This window comes from Notolepis coatsorum, assembly GCF_963971535.1.
Source record: "Notolepis coatsorum genome assembly, chromosome: 8".
NCBI lineage: Eukaryota > Metazoa > Chordata > Actinopteri > Aulopiformes > Paralepididae > Notolepis > Notolepis coatsorum.
The window spans coordinates 67085303-67100043 of record NC_140172.1 but is presented as its reverse complement, the minus strand read 5'-3'; the positions used below and the strand labels follow the sequence as shown (position 1 = coordinate 67100043).

At 44.2% G+C, this 14741-nt stretch overlaps 1 protein-coding gene across 3 annotated transcripts in view; it reads left to right on the top strand.

The window, feature by feature from the left end:
* Positions 1 to 14741, top strand: part of ophn1 (oligophrenin 1) — a 210066-nt gene that overhangs the window by 129541 nt on the left and 65784 nt on the right. For all 3 annotated transcript variants that reach the window (XM_084320252.1, XM_084320251.1, XM_084320250.1), the window contains one exon: positions 4143 to 4201. In XM_084320252.1, the coding sequence (XP_084176378.1) occupies positions 4143 to 4201 (59 nt within the window). The remainder of the gene's footprint in view (positions 1 to 4142; positions 4202 to 14741) is intronic.

Genomic DNA, 14741 nt, shown 5'->3' with positions numbered 1-14741 from the left:
GTGTCCTACAGTAGGTCTAGGTGTTAAGACATGTGTCCTACAGTAGGTCTAGGTGTTAAGATGTGTCCTACAGTAGGTCTAGGTGTTAAGACATGTGTCCTACAGTAGGTCTAGGTGTTAAGATGTGTCCTACAGCAGGTCTAGGTGTTAAGACATGTGTCCTACAGTAGGTCTAGGTGTTAAGACATGTGTCCTACAGTAGGTCTAGGTGTTAAGACATGTGTCCTACAGTAGGTCTAGGTGTTAAGACATGTGTCCTACAGTAGGTCTAGGTGTTAAGACATGTGTCCTACAGTAGGTCTAGGTGTTAAGACATGTGTCCTACAGCAGGTCTAGGTGTTAAGACATGTGTCCTACAGTAGGTCTAGGTGTTAAGACATGTGTCCTATAGTAGGTCTAGGTGTTAAGACATGTGTCCTACAGCAGGTCTAGGTGTTAAGACATGTGTCCTACAGTAGGTCTAGGTGTTAAGACATGTGTCCTACAGTAGGTCTAGGTCAGGGGTGGCCAACCCGCGGCTCGCGAGCCGCATGCGGCTCTTTGCCCGTCAATGTGCGGCTCTTCCATCCACAAAAAAAAAAAAAAAAAAAAAAAAAAAATTATTTTCTTTTTTACTTTTTTTTTTTTTTTTTACTTTTTTTTTTTTATGTCACTCATTCCATAAGGACGTAGAATAAACATTTACAGTTTTTTTTTTAAATGGTCCATTTGCATGTTCTTGGTATCTGAATCTAGGGACATATATGGATCAGTGTCAGAAATAGTGTGTCTGTTACTAGGCTTGAGTAAATTGTAATGAACCAAAGGAGAATATCAATTCTATTTAAAAAAAAATTATCTTTGACTGTAAATAACACCATGCTAAAATTGACCAGACCTGAAAAATCTAAGCAAATGAATAAAGGGAAGATGATTAAACAGAAGGTTTTGTAGATACAGTACTGAATTCTGCCATCTTTTTTATAATGTAAATTTCTCCATCATTTTTCATCATATTGCAACACCGTTTTTTGCAAGACGTTCACAGAAAGGTAGAGAAACTAACTGCGTTCTGTTTTATGGCAATAACGTTCAGGTTTGTGGGAGATAATCCCAAAAAATAAGAGAAATTAAAAAGTAAATCCAGAAGTCAGATGATTGACAGGGGCTGGTGTGAGCTGGGTAGGGTAGTTTTTCGAAATTTGAAAGCCCTGAGTCTCTTCCTTCAAAAGACTACACTCACTTTTGGCTGTGCCACTTCCTCCTGTCAATATGCGCCGGTTTCCGACTCAATGCCCTGAGATTTCTATAATCTTATATTTCACTAATAACAGTTAAAATAATTCGTAAACAAACATAATGCTGAAAATATACACTTTTACTGTATATCTCGGGCTTAAGAGGTTAACCCTGTGAGGCCCAAATTAAAAAGAAATTAGCAACTTCAGAGGCCAGAGGGTGGGACATATAAACACATTTACTATCAAATAGCATTGTGGGGCTGAACAACAGGACCAATTGACTATACATGTGCTTAAAGGGGAACTATCTTATAAATGGCTTTTTTCAGTGTTTACCATTGTTTCTTAGCTATGTGGACTTATATTAATAGGATATATGTCTCTAATTCTCATATTGGCGAATTCTTCCAATTCTCCTCTCACAATATTCACCCTCACTGAACTGAGTCATCTGAAAATGTGCATATCTGTGATGTCAGAGATTTCTCAGCTGCATAATAATGTAGCAGTTGATGTGGCAGTTGGCACCAGGCCACACAGTGGTTGGAGCCCAGCCTCAAAACGGCTTAAGATCTTGAGGTAGAAAAATGCGGTTTTTAGTACTTGATTAGAAATACAAAACAATGCATTTTTTTTGAAAAAAACCTAGGTGTTCCATAGACTCACAGGAATTGTGTAAAAGTGCCCAAATAGTGAAAGAAATAGTAAAATAGTTCCCCTTTAACATTTTTTAAATAAACATTATTTTTTTAAATGGCTAAAAGTGATTTTGTAATTTTGCAACCGTGGGTCTCACAGGGTACTTTTAACCCTGTGAGGCCCAAATAAAAAAGACATTAGCAACTTCAGAGGCCAGAGGGTGAGACCTATAAACACATGAAGGGTGCCGTGACTGAAAAAAAAGGTTGAGAAACGCTGGTATATGGTGTGGCTCTTTGTGGTACCACAGTCATTTTTTTGTGGCTCTTAGTCTCTGACTGGTTGGCCACCCCTGGTCTAGGTGTTAAGACATGTGTCCTACAGTAGGTCTAGGTGTTAAGACATGTGTCCTACAGTAGGTCTAGGTGTTAAGATGTGTCCTACAGTAGGTCTAGGTGTTAAGACATGTGTCCTACAGCAGGTCTAGGTGTTAAGACATGTGTCCTACAGTAGGTCTAGGTGTTAAGACATGTGTCCTACAGCAGGTCTAGGTGTTAAGACATGTGTCCTACAGTAGGTCTAGGTGTTAAGATGTGTCCTACAGCAGGTCTAGGTGTTAAGACATGTGTCCTACAGTAGGTCTAGGTGTTAAGACATGTGTCCTACAGTAGGTCTAGGTGTTAAGATATCCTAAACTGGCCTGTCTAGTTAGGTTGTTATGTTCGCTACTGATGTAAACTACTTAGTCAGAAACATGCTGTGGTTTCTTGTTGCTGAAGACATTCCTGATGGAAGCTATGACTGTAGTGCTTCTAAAAGGGACAATGTTACAGTACTATTTTAACAGAGGAACATTTTTCATCAGAGGGGGTAAATGCCACTCAACTCAAAAGAAATTGAGCTACATTACCTTACATATAAATAGCCTATTTTCTTCATTTCAGGTGGAATGAGTGTAACATCAACTGATACACACATATTAGACAAGTAGGGGCAGGTAGACAGGTAGGGGCAGGTAGACAGGTAGGAGCATGTAGACAGATAGGGGCAGGTAGACAGGTGGGGGCAGGTAGACACATGAGGGCAGGTAGATAGGTAGGGGACCCGGATAAAGAGTTATGCGTGTGTCATGGTGCTGGCTTCCTCCCAACATGAATTCATGTAATTCCAATTGTGTTTTGACAGATGTTGCAATATCTAATAATAGCAAAATCCAACTAAACCAGCTAACCCAGAGTCTGTTAATAGCTGAGTTTGGACAGTAACAGGCTCTGAGTTTACATAGAAACATCACTGGGCAAAAAGGCAACTGATCTGCCTGGTATTATTGAACACAGTACACTTTAAAAGTAACAGAAGGACAAAAGAATTATAGACTTATAATTTAATTCTCACTTTATATGTATATGTTGTGTCTGTCCACTATGTTTGTTACTTTGTTATCCTCCCCCCCCCCCCCCCCATGTAAAGCGGCCTTGGGTCTCTTGAAAGGCGGTATATAAAATGAAGCTATTATTATTATTATTATTATTATTATTATTATTATTATTAATTCTCTGCAGAACCCGAGAACTATTAGGAATGTCGGACCACTAAGTGTGTCTAACTCTTAACCACCAAAACCTGCACCATAATACAACATATGACGTATATTATGCCAGTTAGGGTACTTTGTGTATACTGCACCTTGTGTATACTGTTTACCTTTACTCTTACTCATACAGTATGATATAATATATCATACTGTATGAGTAAGATTAAAATTCAGATAAAAATGATCTATTGCCTTGTTACGACCTTGGCTCAGAGGGAAGCAACATAAAGGGGACACAGACACCAACGGTCAAGTTTAAACCAAAAGGATATATTTATTATAATAACTAGCACAAACAAAAGGTAAATTGTGGTGAAAGGGGGGGAGACACTGCTCCCACAGTGTCTTCCAGCAGTAGAGTGGCAGTGTGTGGGGCGGGGGAGGGCCTTTTGAGCCCAGACAGGCAGCTTCCCAATTAGCAGCTGATTGCTGCAACACATGACACAGTGGCAAACAGCCTGGCACGTAACATGCCTCTATTTATTGTAGTGTATAATATAACCGATACAGACCCTCATCTGCATTGTTCTCACATTTCTATATTCAGAGTTAATTATATTGTGTACACTGTTTATTTTTCTCATATTTTTATATTCAGATCTAATCTATCCTGATTGTAATCTGTTAATCCTAATTGTATAATATATGATGTTAATATATATTGTATATGTGTATGTGTTGATCCACAGGAGTCTCTCTGAACCTCTGATGACCTACCGCCTCAACAGGGACCTCATCCTGGCTGCAAGTAAGACATTTATTTCAAGGTCCACTCAGTAAGACATTTCATTGTTTGGAATGAGAATAATGTAGACTCAAATCAAGTTAAATGACCTGGAATAAGTATGTAATTTAAAGAAAAACTAACAGTGACACGCCTCTTCTGTTGAGGGTTCAACTGCAAAGCTGAAAATGTTAATACATTTGAAAATATATCACTACTGCTGAATATCACAGAAGTCACATCAGAGATTTACAATTACATTACATTTTGTCATTTAGCTGACGCTTTTATCCAAAGCGACTTACAAGTTCTGTATGACAAGTCATCAGGAAGATTTTGTTCTTAGTGCTATGCTAAATATTATTATAATAATAATAATAACAACATGAATAACAATAATACAAATAATAATCTTGATTTATATAGCACCTTTCATACAAGAATTGGAGCCCAAAGTGCTTCACAGCAGTGATGTAGATGCAAAATGAAAATGATTTCTGTAATTAAAATCTATGAAAAATTATAAATAATTTAATTAAGAAAATATTGTAATATATTTCCGTCAATAAAAAGGATTGTGATATATTTCTGTGTTAAAATGTCCAATCCCAAGATTGGTTCCTGCACAGGTCCCACCCACTCCATGTATGGAAATTGTGCAAAATAAAAGCAGTTTATTTATTAGAGTATAGAAATAGACAGAATAAGATGGTGTAATAAAATAGACATATTTTTCAAGTAAAATAGAATATACAGAGTAAACTAGTGCAATAGTGCAGTGCAATAATATAGTTCTCATCTACAGTACAACAATCACAGTATGGATGCAATGAGTCCAAGAGTGTATTAAAAGGCTAAGGTGAAGAGGTATGTTTTTAGCTTACTGAAAATAGAGAGATCTTGCCTTCCTAATGTCCATGGGTAGGGTGTTCCATAGTATAATTTGTGAAGGCTGCATCCCCACCTTCAATAAACCAGTACAGTAGATGATCGTAATGATATAGGGGGCACATATAGTTGACAAGAGAATTGGCAATGTAGCTTTTTCCTGTCCCTGTTCCATTTAGTGCTCTGTATAAGGAAAGCTAATACTAACTACTACAGAGGTGGCCTAATTCAAAACATATCGATTATTGTCTATAGTTCACCACAATACTGCTAGACCAGTGGTTCTCAAACTGCGGGTTGCGACCCAAAGTGGGGTCGCGCATTGCCAAGTAAAAAAATAAATCTCTCTCTATATATATTTTTTTTTATGTTCTGGCAACATATTTTGGCTAAATATGCCTCGTTTTATAAATGTGTATTGATAACATAGTGCTGTAATAAAATGTTCTAATAAATATGCATGTTTAAGTTCAACAACGTCTGCTTTTATTTTGATATTCCTTAATTCCATGTTGAAATTACGCGATACATTAAACGTGGGGTCGCCTAAAAATAAAATGGGGACTCGTGGTATAAAAAAGTTTGAGAACCCCTGTGCTAGACACATCAGAGAGATCAAGATAAGAGTACTTTCACACCTATGTTCGTTTTAAATGCTCAGAATTTGTGAATAAATAATATTATATTATTGTTCGCCCCCCCCATATTCTTTAGTCTCTTTTATAAATAGGAACCAACAATTTGTTGAAAAAAAGTTTAATAATAAAATTTCACAGCGTCTGTGCTGCCTTGTTTACTCGCTGTGTCCATTGAAACGGCGATGAACGTAGCCATAAAGGTATGGTTTCTTTATGCAGAAGAGATAGTCTGTTTACTTTTCTGATAACTACATCACTGCATACAGTAACTTGTGCATTTTCAAGATTAACCCTTCCACTACCACACTACAGAAGGTTAACCCTTTCACCACCACACTACAGACGGTTGGTTAACCTTCTGTAGTGTGGTAGTGAAAGGGTTAGCCTGCTGTAGTGTGGCAGTGAAAGGGTTCACTTTCTGTATTGTCACATTGAAAGGGTTAACCCTTTGGTAGTGTGGCAGTGAAAGGGTTAACCCTTTATTCGCCAAGGACGAGTTTCCACGTCATTCTCCGCCATGCGTAATCTGCCAATGACGCCGTAAGGCGTCTTTGAGATCAATATTTCAAAAATCTGTGATGGCAATCATATTTTACCCACGGAGTCTTGAGATCTCCTGTTGATCTCCTCTCAACTCTCCAACGGTTCAAGAGCGCCATCTGGTGGCCGATCGGCGGATCGCCCAAACAGGAAGTGACGCGCCGGAAGTGGTGCTCGCCCATATTTTGTCCGGGCACTCGCTATCGTTAGCAGGAATCCATCTTGATACACTGGACATCGATCGGTTGCAAATAACTCGATAAACAACATGATTTGGACGTATATATTATTATACAACCTGGAAATGGATCGCATATATCAACATCCCATAATCGATAACTTTCTGCTCCACGCGGACCACCCAACGGTCAGAGGAAGCTGCGGTAAGTTTTAGCGTGTTTGAATAATATGATCCATATAAACTGTTGTGATCTATGTATCGCCCATACTACATAAATGATTTGACGTCGGCCACGGACTTATAGACCCCCCCCCCCCCTCCGGTCACCAGCAGATGATGAGGCATGACGCTTAGGACCTTGCACAATTGAAAGTTTTAATATGACGTCAATCGGTATCAAACTACATTTGATGATGTAATATATGTATTTAGGGCTATAAATCACGTTCTGCAGAATGCTGCAGAAAACGATAAAAACATATTTATACTTTAGACCGTATTTTAGTATGAATATGTGAATGAAAAAGTAGAACGTTGCTACATCCTAAACGATAGATACTTGAGGTTGAATGGGCCATAGTAATGTCAATTTAGCAATACAATTTAAAAAGTTATAGCCCTACAAAGAAGGGGAACATCTCCATAGACAAATAGAGCTGGCAGAGGACGGTATAAGGATGGATATAAGCGTGGCAGAGAAAGGGTTAATATTTGATTATTTGTGATACTCTGTATACGGTACACCCAATTCAAAGTTATTGACAAATCTCTTTTCAAACTAATTTGGTCGCAGATGTCCGGATTTGGATTTGGATTAAGGCACTCGGGGCAAAGCTGAGGGAGAGGGAGGGAGAGAGGGAGAGGGAGGGAGAGATGGAGAGAGGGAGAGAGAGAGAGGGAGGGGGAGAGAGAGAGGGAGAGAGAGAATGAATATATATTGCACAGCCTTTTATTATATATATATATATATATATATATATATATATATATATATATATTGCACTGTCCCGTGTAGGTAGAATAGAATGGCGCTGCAACGAACGGCTGCCTTTCTGTTCGCTCCGTCGAGACTGTGCTTACTTTTGTTAATATTTATAGTTTTAAGAGTTTTGTCTGTACCAACAGTAGGTGCATTTAATGTGTATGACCGTCAGTCACTTATAGACATCGGATTACGGGAAACTTACCGATTGGATTACTCACTGGACCAGCTTTCCGAACCGCAACAATGGCCTGAGGAGATTCTCCGGAGAATGGGACCAGACCCTTTGTTCCTTGATCCCAGGAACAAAGGAACCAGACGGCGTGGGAAGAGAGCTGGGATCCGTAACAGGCTGAGATCCAGACGCCACCGAACGCCATTGCCCAGTATATTGCTAGCCAATGTACAATCAATTGACAATAAACTGGATGACATCCGAGCAAGGATTCAATACCAAAGAGACGTCAGAGACTGCAACGTTCTCTGCTTCACCGAAACGTGGCTCACGCCGGACGTTCCAGACCACGCTATCCAACCAGCCGAACACTTCTTTATCCACCGCAAGGATCGTACAGCAGAGTCCGGTAAACAACGTGGAGGAGGTATTGCCTTCATGTTTAACAACAATTGGAGCGATCCAACTAACGTGAAGGAATTATCCAACCACTGCTGCCCAGACCTGGAATATATAACCATCAAGTGTCGTCCTTTCTTCCTCCCGAGGGAGTTAACGGCGATCATCCTTGTAGGAGTGTATATCCCACCGCAAGCCAGTAACAACGTCGCGCTCTCCAGACTCCACGACGAGGTAAATAGAATACAAGCGGCGAACGTTAACGCCGCCATTTTAGTGCTGGGTGATTTCAATAGCGCCAATCTGAGAAAGGTATTACCTGACTTCTATCAGCATGTGACTTGCAACACCAGAGGCGGTAACATCCTAGATCACTGTTACACGCAATTTAAAGGTGGCTACAAGGCTCATTCTGATAGTGACTTTGGTAAATCAGATCACGCGTCCATCTTTCTTTCACCAATGTACAAACAGAGAATCAAAAGTACTCCTGTAGTCTCGCGAGAGGTGCAGAAATGGGATTTGACGTCAGAGGAGACGCTCCAGTCTGCGTTTGACTGCACAGACTGGAATGTGTTCCGCGACACAGATAACATTAATGTCTACACGGAGACAGTGCTGGACTATGTTTGTACTATGGTGGAAGAAACAATCCCCACTACCAAAATGAGAGTTTACCCAAATCAAAAACCCTGGGTAGACAAATCCGTCCGTGAAGCTCTGAGAGAGCGCACCAAAGCATACAACGACGGCCTAGTGGCAGGCAACATGAATGACCACATGGTGGCGCGATACAACGTAAGGAGGACAGTGTCAGAGGCCAAACGGCGCTACAGGGATAAAATTGAACTCCAGTTTGAACAAGCTGACTCTAGAGCTATGTGGCAGGGGCTCAAAACGATGACAGACTACAAAGGCGCCTCCCTCAAACTGAACAGTGACATCTCCTTAGCAAATGACCTCAATACCTTCTATGCGAGGTTTGATGCTGGTAATAACAACACCAGCTCACAAGCCACGGCAATGGGGGGGGGGGGGGGTCGGCTGCTGATGGAGGCGCAGTGTTCAGGGTAACAGAGCATGAGGTGAGGCGGACCTTTAAAAAAGTGAATATCAGGAAGGCAGCAGGTCCGGACGGCATCCCCGGCCGCGTCCTAAAAGTCTGTGCCGACCAACTGGCCCCAGTATTCACTGACATATTTAACCTGTCCTTAGAACAGGCTGTCATCCCCACCTGCCTGAAGAAGTCCACTATTATCCCTGTACCCAAAAAATCCAAGCCTGCTTGCCTCAACGACTACCGCCCTGTAGCTCTCACCTCCATAGCCATGAAGTGCTTTGAGAAGCTAGTAAAGGGCTACATCTGCTCCTCCCTCCCCATCAACATGGACCCCCTGCAATTTGCATACCGCCCCAACAGGTCCACGGAGGACGCCATAGCCCATGTGCTGCACACAGCAGCATCACACCTGGACAAGAGGCAGGGGAACTATGTGAGAATGCTATTCATCGACTACAGCTCGGCATTCAATACCATAGTCCCCTCCATACTCATAGCCAAGCTCAGGGACCTGGGCTTGAACTATGACCTCTGCCAGTGGGTCTTGGACTTCCTGACTGGCAGACCCCAGGTGGTGAGAGCAGGCAACTGCACCTCCTCATCCATCACCCTCAACATAGGGGCCCCCCAGGGCTGTGTTCTGAGTCCCCTCCTCTACTCCCTGTACACACACGACTGTGTGGCTCAGCGGAGTAGCAATACAATCATCAAATTTGCTGACGACACAGTGGTGGTGGGCCTGATCTCTGCCAATGACGAGAGGGCCTACCTGGAAGAGGTCAAGGTCCTGGCGGGATGGTGCCAGGAAAACAGCCTCTCCCTGAACGTCAGCAAAACAAAGGAGATGATTGTGGACTTCAGGAGGTCGGGGGTCAAGGACTACAGCCCCCTCAGCATCGACGGGGCACCGGTTGAGAGAGTCAACAGCTTTAAGTACCTCGGAGCCTACATATCCGAGGACTTGACATGGACCACACACATTGACAGTGTTGTGAAGAAGGCACGACAACGCCTCTACTTCCTCAGGCGCCTAAGGAAGTTCCAAGTCAGTCAGAAGATCCTTAAGAACTTCTCATGTACAATAGAGAGCATCTTGACCGGCAACATCACCTCCTGGTTTCGGAATAGCACTGCACAAGACCGAAGCAGACTACAAAGAGTGACACGTTCAGCCGAACGCACAATTGGAGGGGGGCTCCCCACCCTCCAGAACATTTACAACAAGCGTTGCAAGGGCAAGGCTAAGAGAATCATTAAAGACTCCAGTCACCCGAACAACTGCCTCTTTGAACTGCTGCGGTCAGGCAAGCGATACCGGAGTCTCAAGGCGAGCACAGAAAGACTCAGAAGAAGCTTCTATCCCCAGGCCATCAGGCTGCTAAACGAACAATGAACACTACACAACAACAACCACCAAACGCACATAGCACACACATCCACACGCACACACTCACTTTAAACAAACACACTGTAGCACCCACTCCACACACTTTATAGCACACACCCACTTTAAACAAACACACTGTAGCACCCACTCCCCACACTTTATATTTATTGATGAAGGATTGCACTACAACTCGTACACCTTACTGTAAATTGTACCTAAATTGTACCTCATCCCATTTCTGCTTTGCACTATATAGTACTGTACATTAGTACACTGCATAGTATTGTATATTATATGGTAACTCAGAACATTGTACATATGTCTATACCGAACACTGTGACCTCATTTTCTTCTTCTAAATTACATGCTATACTATGTTATTTGATACCATCTTGTCTAGCACAGTCTCTGGAGCGTAACGGTAAGAAGCATTTTGTATGAAAGTATTCTGTACTTCTGTATGACAACTATTAAAGAAACTTGAAACTTGAGGTTGTGGCCACATTTCTATCCTACTTGTTAAGTAGGCTTATTGAATGTGGCCAAACATTTGTTTTTGAATTATTTCACTTTCCACTTGGGGGATCTGAAGCTCCTACTATGTGATCGTAGCAGCAGCTCGTATTATGTGTGTAATACATGTGAGGGATCGTCTATGATTTTATGTGCCATTCTCAACATAGTAGTAATATGACTTTCCAGAAATGTTTGGTTGATGGATTTGCAAATGATCATTGAGGCAGTTTTAAGGCGGCTCTCCACTCTGGATTGTGCCTGGACCGTGATGCTGTTATACCAGACGTGGATGCAGATGAGAGACTTTCTCTGTTCTAAGCTTCCTCCACAGATGACGTCAGGCACTTGAGTTTTCCAAAGATTGGGCAGCCATATGAGCAATATTTCTGAATACCCAAATAAAATGAAGATGCAATATATGCCAGAGACGCATCCTTCATTCAACCCAACTACCGTTTTGGCATTTAAAATCATCCATCCCCTTTCCTTCTAATCGTTTTCCATGGTTTCAAAACAAAAGTTGTAAACATTGAAACCGGGTAATCTGTGAAAAAAATAGCACAATATGTCTAATCTAATCTAATATATACAGTATAATGCACATTGAGCACAAAGTGGTGTCCCTGGGTGGGCGTGAAGTTCAAAACTGGTATTGTTCACAAGAACTTGATAAAAAGATGAAACACAACATTAGGTGATAATATATGGATTATTATGGATTTATAATCGGCTAGAAGGCAGTGGTCAACGTTGATCGTGAAGACAAAGGTATTTAACAGAAAACCAAGAGAACAGAGGGTTAATGGTCGAGTCTAAATGGTCGTTACGTTACGGTCCATAAAAGTGATTGACTATTTGCACTTAACCGTTAATGTATGCACTTATTCCTCGTAATTGAATGTGGTTTGGTTCTTGTTAAAAATATGTTGAATATTTTACATACTGGGCCTTTAAGAAACCAGAGGAAGCACTTAAGTTACCGTCACACCTGGCACTGTAATAACAGGAGAAAATAAATGGCACTATAACTTTAAGTGATAACTGTAACTATAAGGATACATAGTTTCTTCAGTATACACACAAACTGCTGAAAACAGTCAGTCTACACACTACAGGCTATACTTAAAATGTTTTATTTTTATTTTTTATAGTTCATCATAATCTCTGTCATCCTATACCAACGTCTCTCTAAAGAAGTGTGTTCACTTGGGTGATAATATTGGCCAACTCCAAGACTTCAGTCCTATCTCTTTAACCTCTTAAGCCCAACGGGACCGGTACCGTGACATCACGTCATAAATCAAGCTCTCCAGACTGTCTGACATAATTATCGTTTTTTTCCCCCCAAACATATTCAAGAATAAACATAACCATGTCACAACAGCAGTTATAATGTATATTTTCATCAATACGTTTTACCAATAGGTTAAAGTGTTATTAGTGAGATTTTAGTTTTTTTAAATGTGGTGTTTGTTAGGGTTGCGGTAGCTGAACCCAATAGCAGAGACACAGGGAGAGAGAGAGTGGAGCGTTTTAGGATATTTATTCCAGTAGGTACCATGCGGAAAATGTACAACAATGGAATGTGCAGAATGTGCAATCAGGAGCACTCTTCGTTCCCCACGGGAACGTCCGGGCGGGCGGTGTCTCGTTAGACAGCGTAGGCCGGCAGCGGATTGTCCTGGGCACAGGGAGAACAAAGGTTAGAGAAGGATAGGCAATATTAGGAGAGAGCAGCAAGGTAGGATACGTCCTCGTACCTAGGTTAGCTAGTTAACACTTGGACGATGGGCGACAGGATCCGTGGGGTGTATATCGGGAGAGGTTGATGAGCGGATCACCCTCAGCCGCGTTGATTGCTGCCAGTTGACAGCATGTGAACGCTGCTGCAGGAAGCTGCCCATGTAAGGGCACGGAAGGAGGGGGACAGAGGTAGGCCCGGGCCGTGATTGTGACAGGACCCCCCCCTCTACGGGCGCCTCCTGGCGACCCTCCAGGCTTGTCAGGGTTGGCCTGATGGAAGTCCCGGATGAGGGCAGCATCCAGGATCAGCTGGCGGGAGACCCAGCTGCCCTCCACCGGGCCATAGCCCTCCCAGTCCACCAGGTACTGGAAGCCGCGGCCACAACGACGCACATCCAGCAACTGAAGGACAGTGTAGGCAGGATGGTCAGCGGAGGGGGAGGTTCCGGAGCTGGAGGGGACAGAGGACTGGAGACCACCGGCTTCAACTGGGAGACATGGAATGAGGGGTGAATGTGCATATGGGACGGAAGCTTGAGTCTGACGACTGAGGGGTTAATAACAGGCAGAATTTCGTAGGGACCAACAAAGCGGGGGTGAGTTTCCGGGAAACTGAATTTAGAGGAAGGTCTTGGTATGAGAGCCAAACCATCTGACCTGGTTGATAGTCGGGCGCCGGGGTCCGGGGGCGGTCAGCAAAGCGGCGATTCCGGTAAGCGGAGCGAAGCAGCGCGGCCCTTGTGTCCTTCCATATCCTCCTGCAGCGGCAAAGGTGCGCCTGCACCGAGGGGACTGAAATCTCCTCCTGAGTAGGGAACAGTGGTGGAGGCTGGTAGCCCAGAGAAGACTCGAAGGGAGACTGACCTGTGGCAGCAGAGGACAGGGAGTTGTGAGCCTACTCGATCCATGGTAGGAAGACACTCCAGCCAGAGGGGTCCCGGGTCGTGACGCAGCGGAGGGCGGACCCCAGGTCCTGGTTGGCCCGCTCCGACTGGCCATTGGTCTGCGGGTGGTACCCGGAGGAGAGGCTGACCGTGGCCCCCAGGGCTCGGCAGAAGGCCTTCCAGACCTGGGAGATTAACTGAGGCCCTCTGTCGGAGACGATGCCCACAGGATCCCGTGGAGGCGGAAGATGTGAAGCACCATCAGGTCCGCCGTCTCTGAAGCAGAGGGAAGTTTGGGGAGAGCAACAAAGTGAACGGCCTTTGAGAACCAATCGACAATGGTTAGGATGACAATGTTACCGTGTGAGGGAGGCAGACCGTTGACGGCCGGCCAGGAACAGGCAGTGGACGGAGGAGCCCGACAGGCGGTCGATGGGAGGACTTCCCACGAGCACAGACGGGGCAGGCAAGGACGAAGGCGCGGGTGTCTTCCCTCATGGAGGACCACCAGAAGTGCCGCTTCAGCAGGGACAGGGTACGGTCGACCCCAGGATGACAGGCGAACCGGGAGGCATGGATTCACTGGAGCACCTGGGAGCGGACATGGTCGGGGACGAAAAGCCGGTTAGGTGGGCAGTTACCTGGATCCGGCTGAGTGAGCTGGGCCTCCCTGAAGATGGACTGGATCTCCCAGGTGGCGGAAGCCACCAAGCAGGTGGGGGGAAGGATGGTGTCGGGGTGAGGAGACCCTCCCTCAGGGACAAACTGCCAGGACAGGGTTTCTGGCTTGACGTTCGTGGAGCCGGGATGGTAGGTCAGGGTGAAGTTGAACTGACCGAAGAAGCGCGCCCAACGGGCCTGGCGGGAATTCAGGCGTTTGGCCGTCTGGATCTATGCGAGGTTCTTGTGGTCAGTCCAAACGAGAAAGGGGATCTCAGAACCCTCCAGCCAGTGCCTCCACTCCTCCAAGGCCAGCTTGACCGCCAGGGGTCAGGCGGCAAGAGAGGAAGGCACAGGGGTGTAGCCTCTGGTCGTGGGCGGAGCGCTGGGAGAGGACCGCTCCCACCCCGGTGTTGGAGGCGTCCACTTCTACCACAAACTGGCGGGACGTGTCTGGCTGGACGAGGATGGGTGCGGAGGTGAAGCGCCTACGCAGCTCCGAGAAGACAGA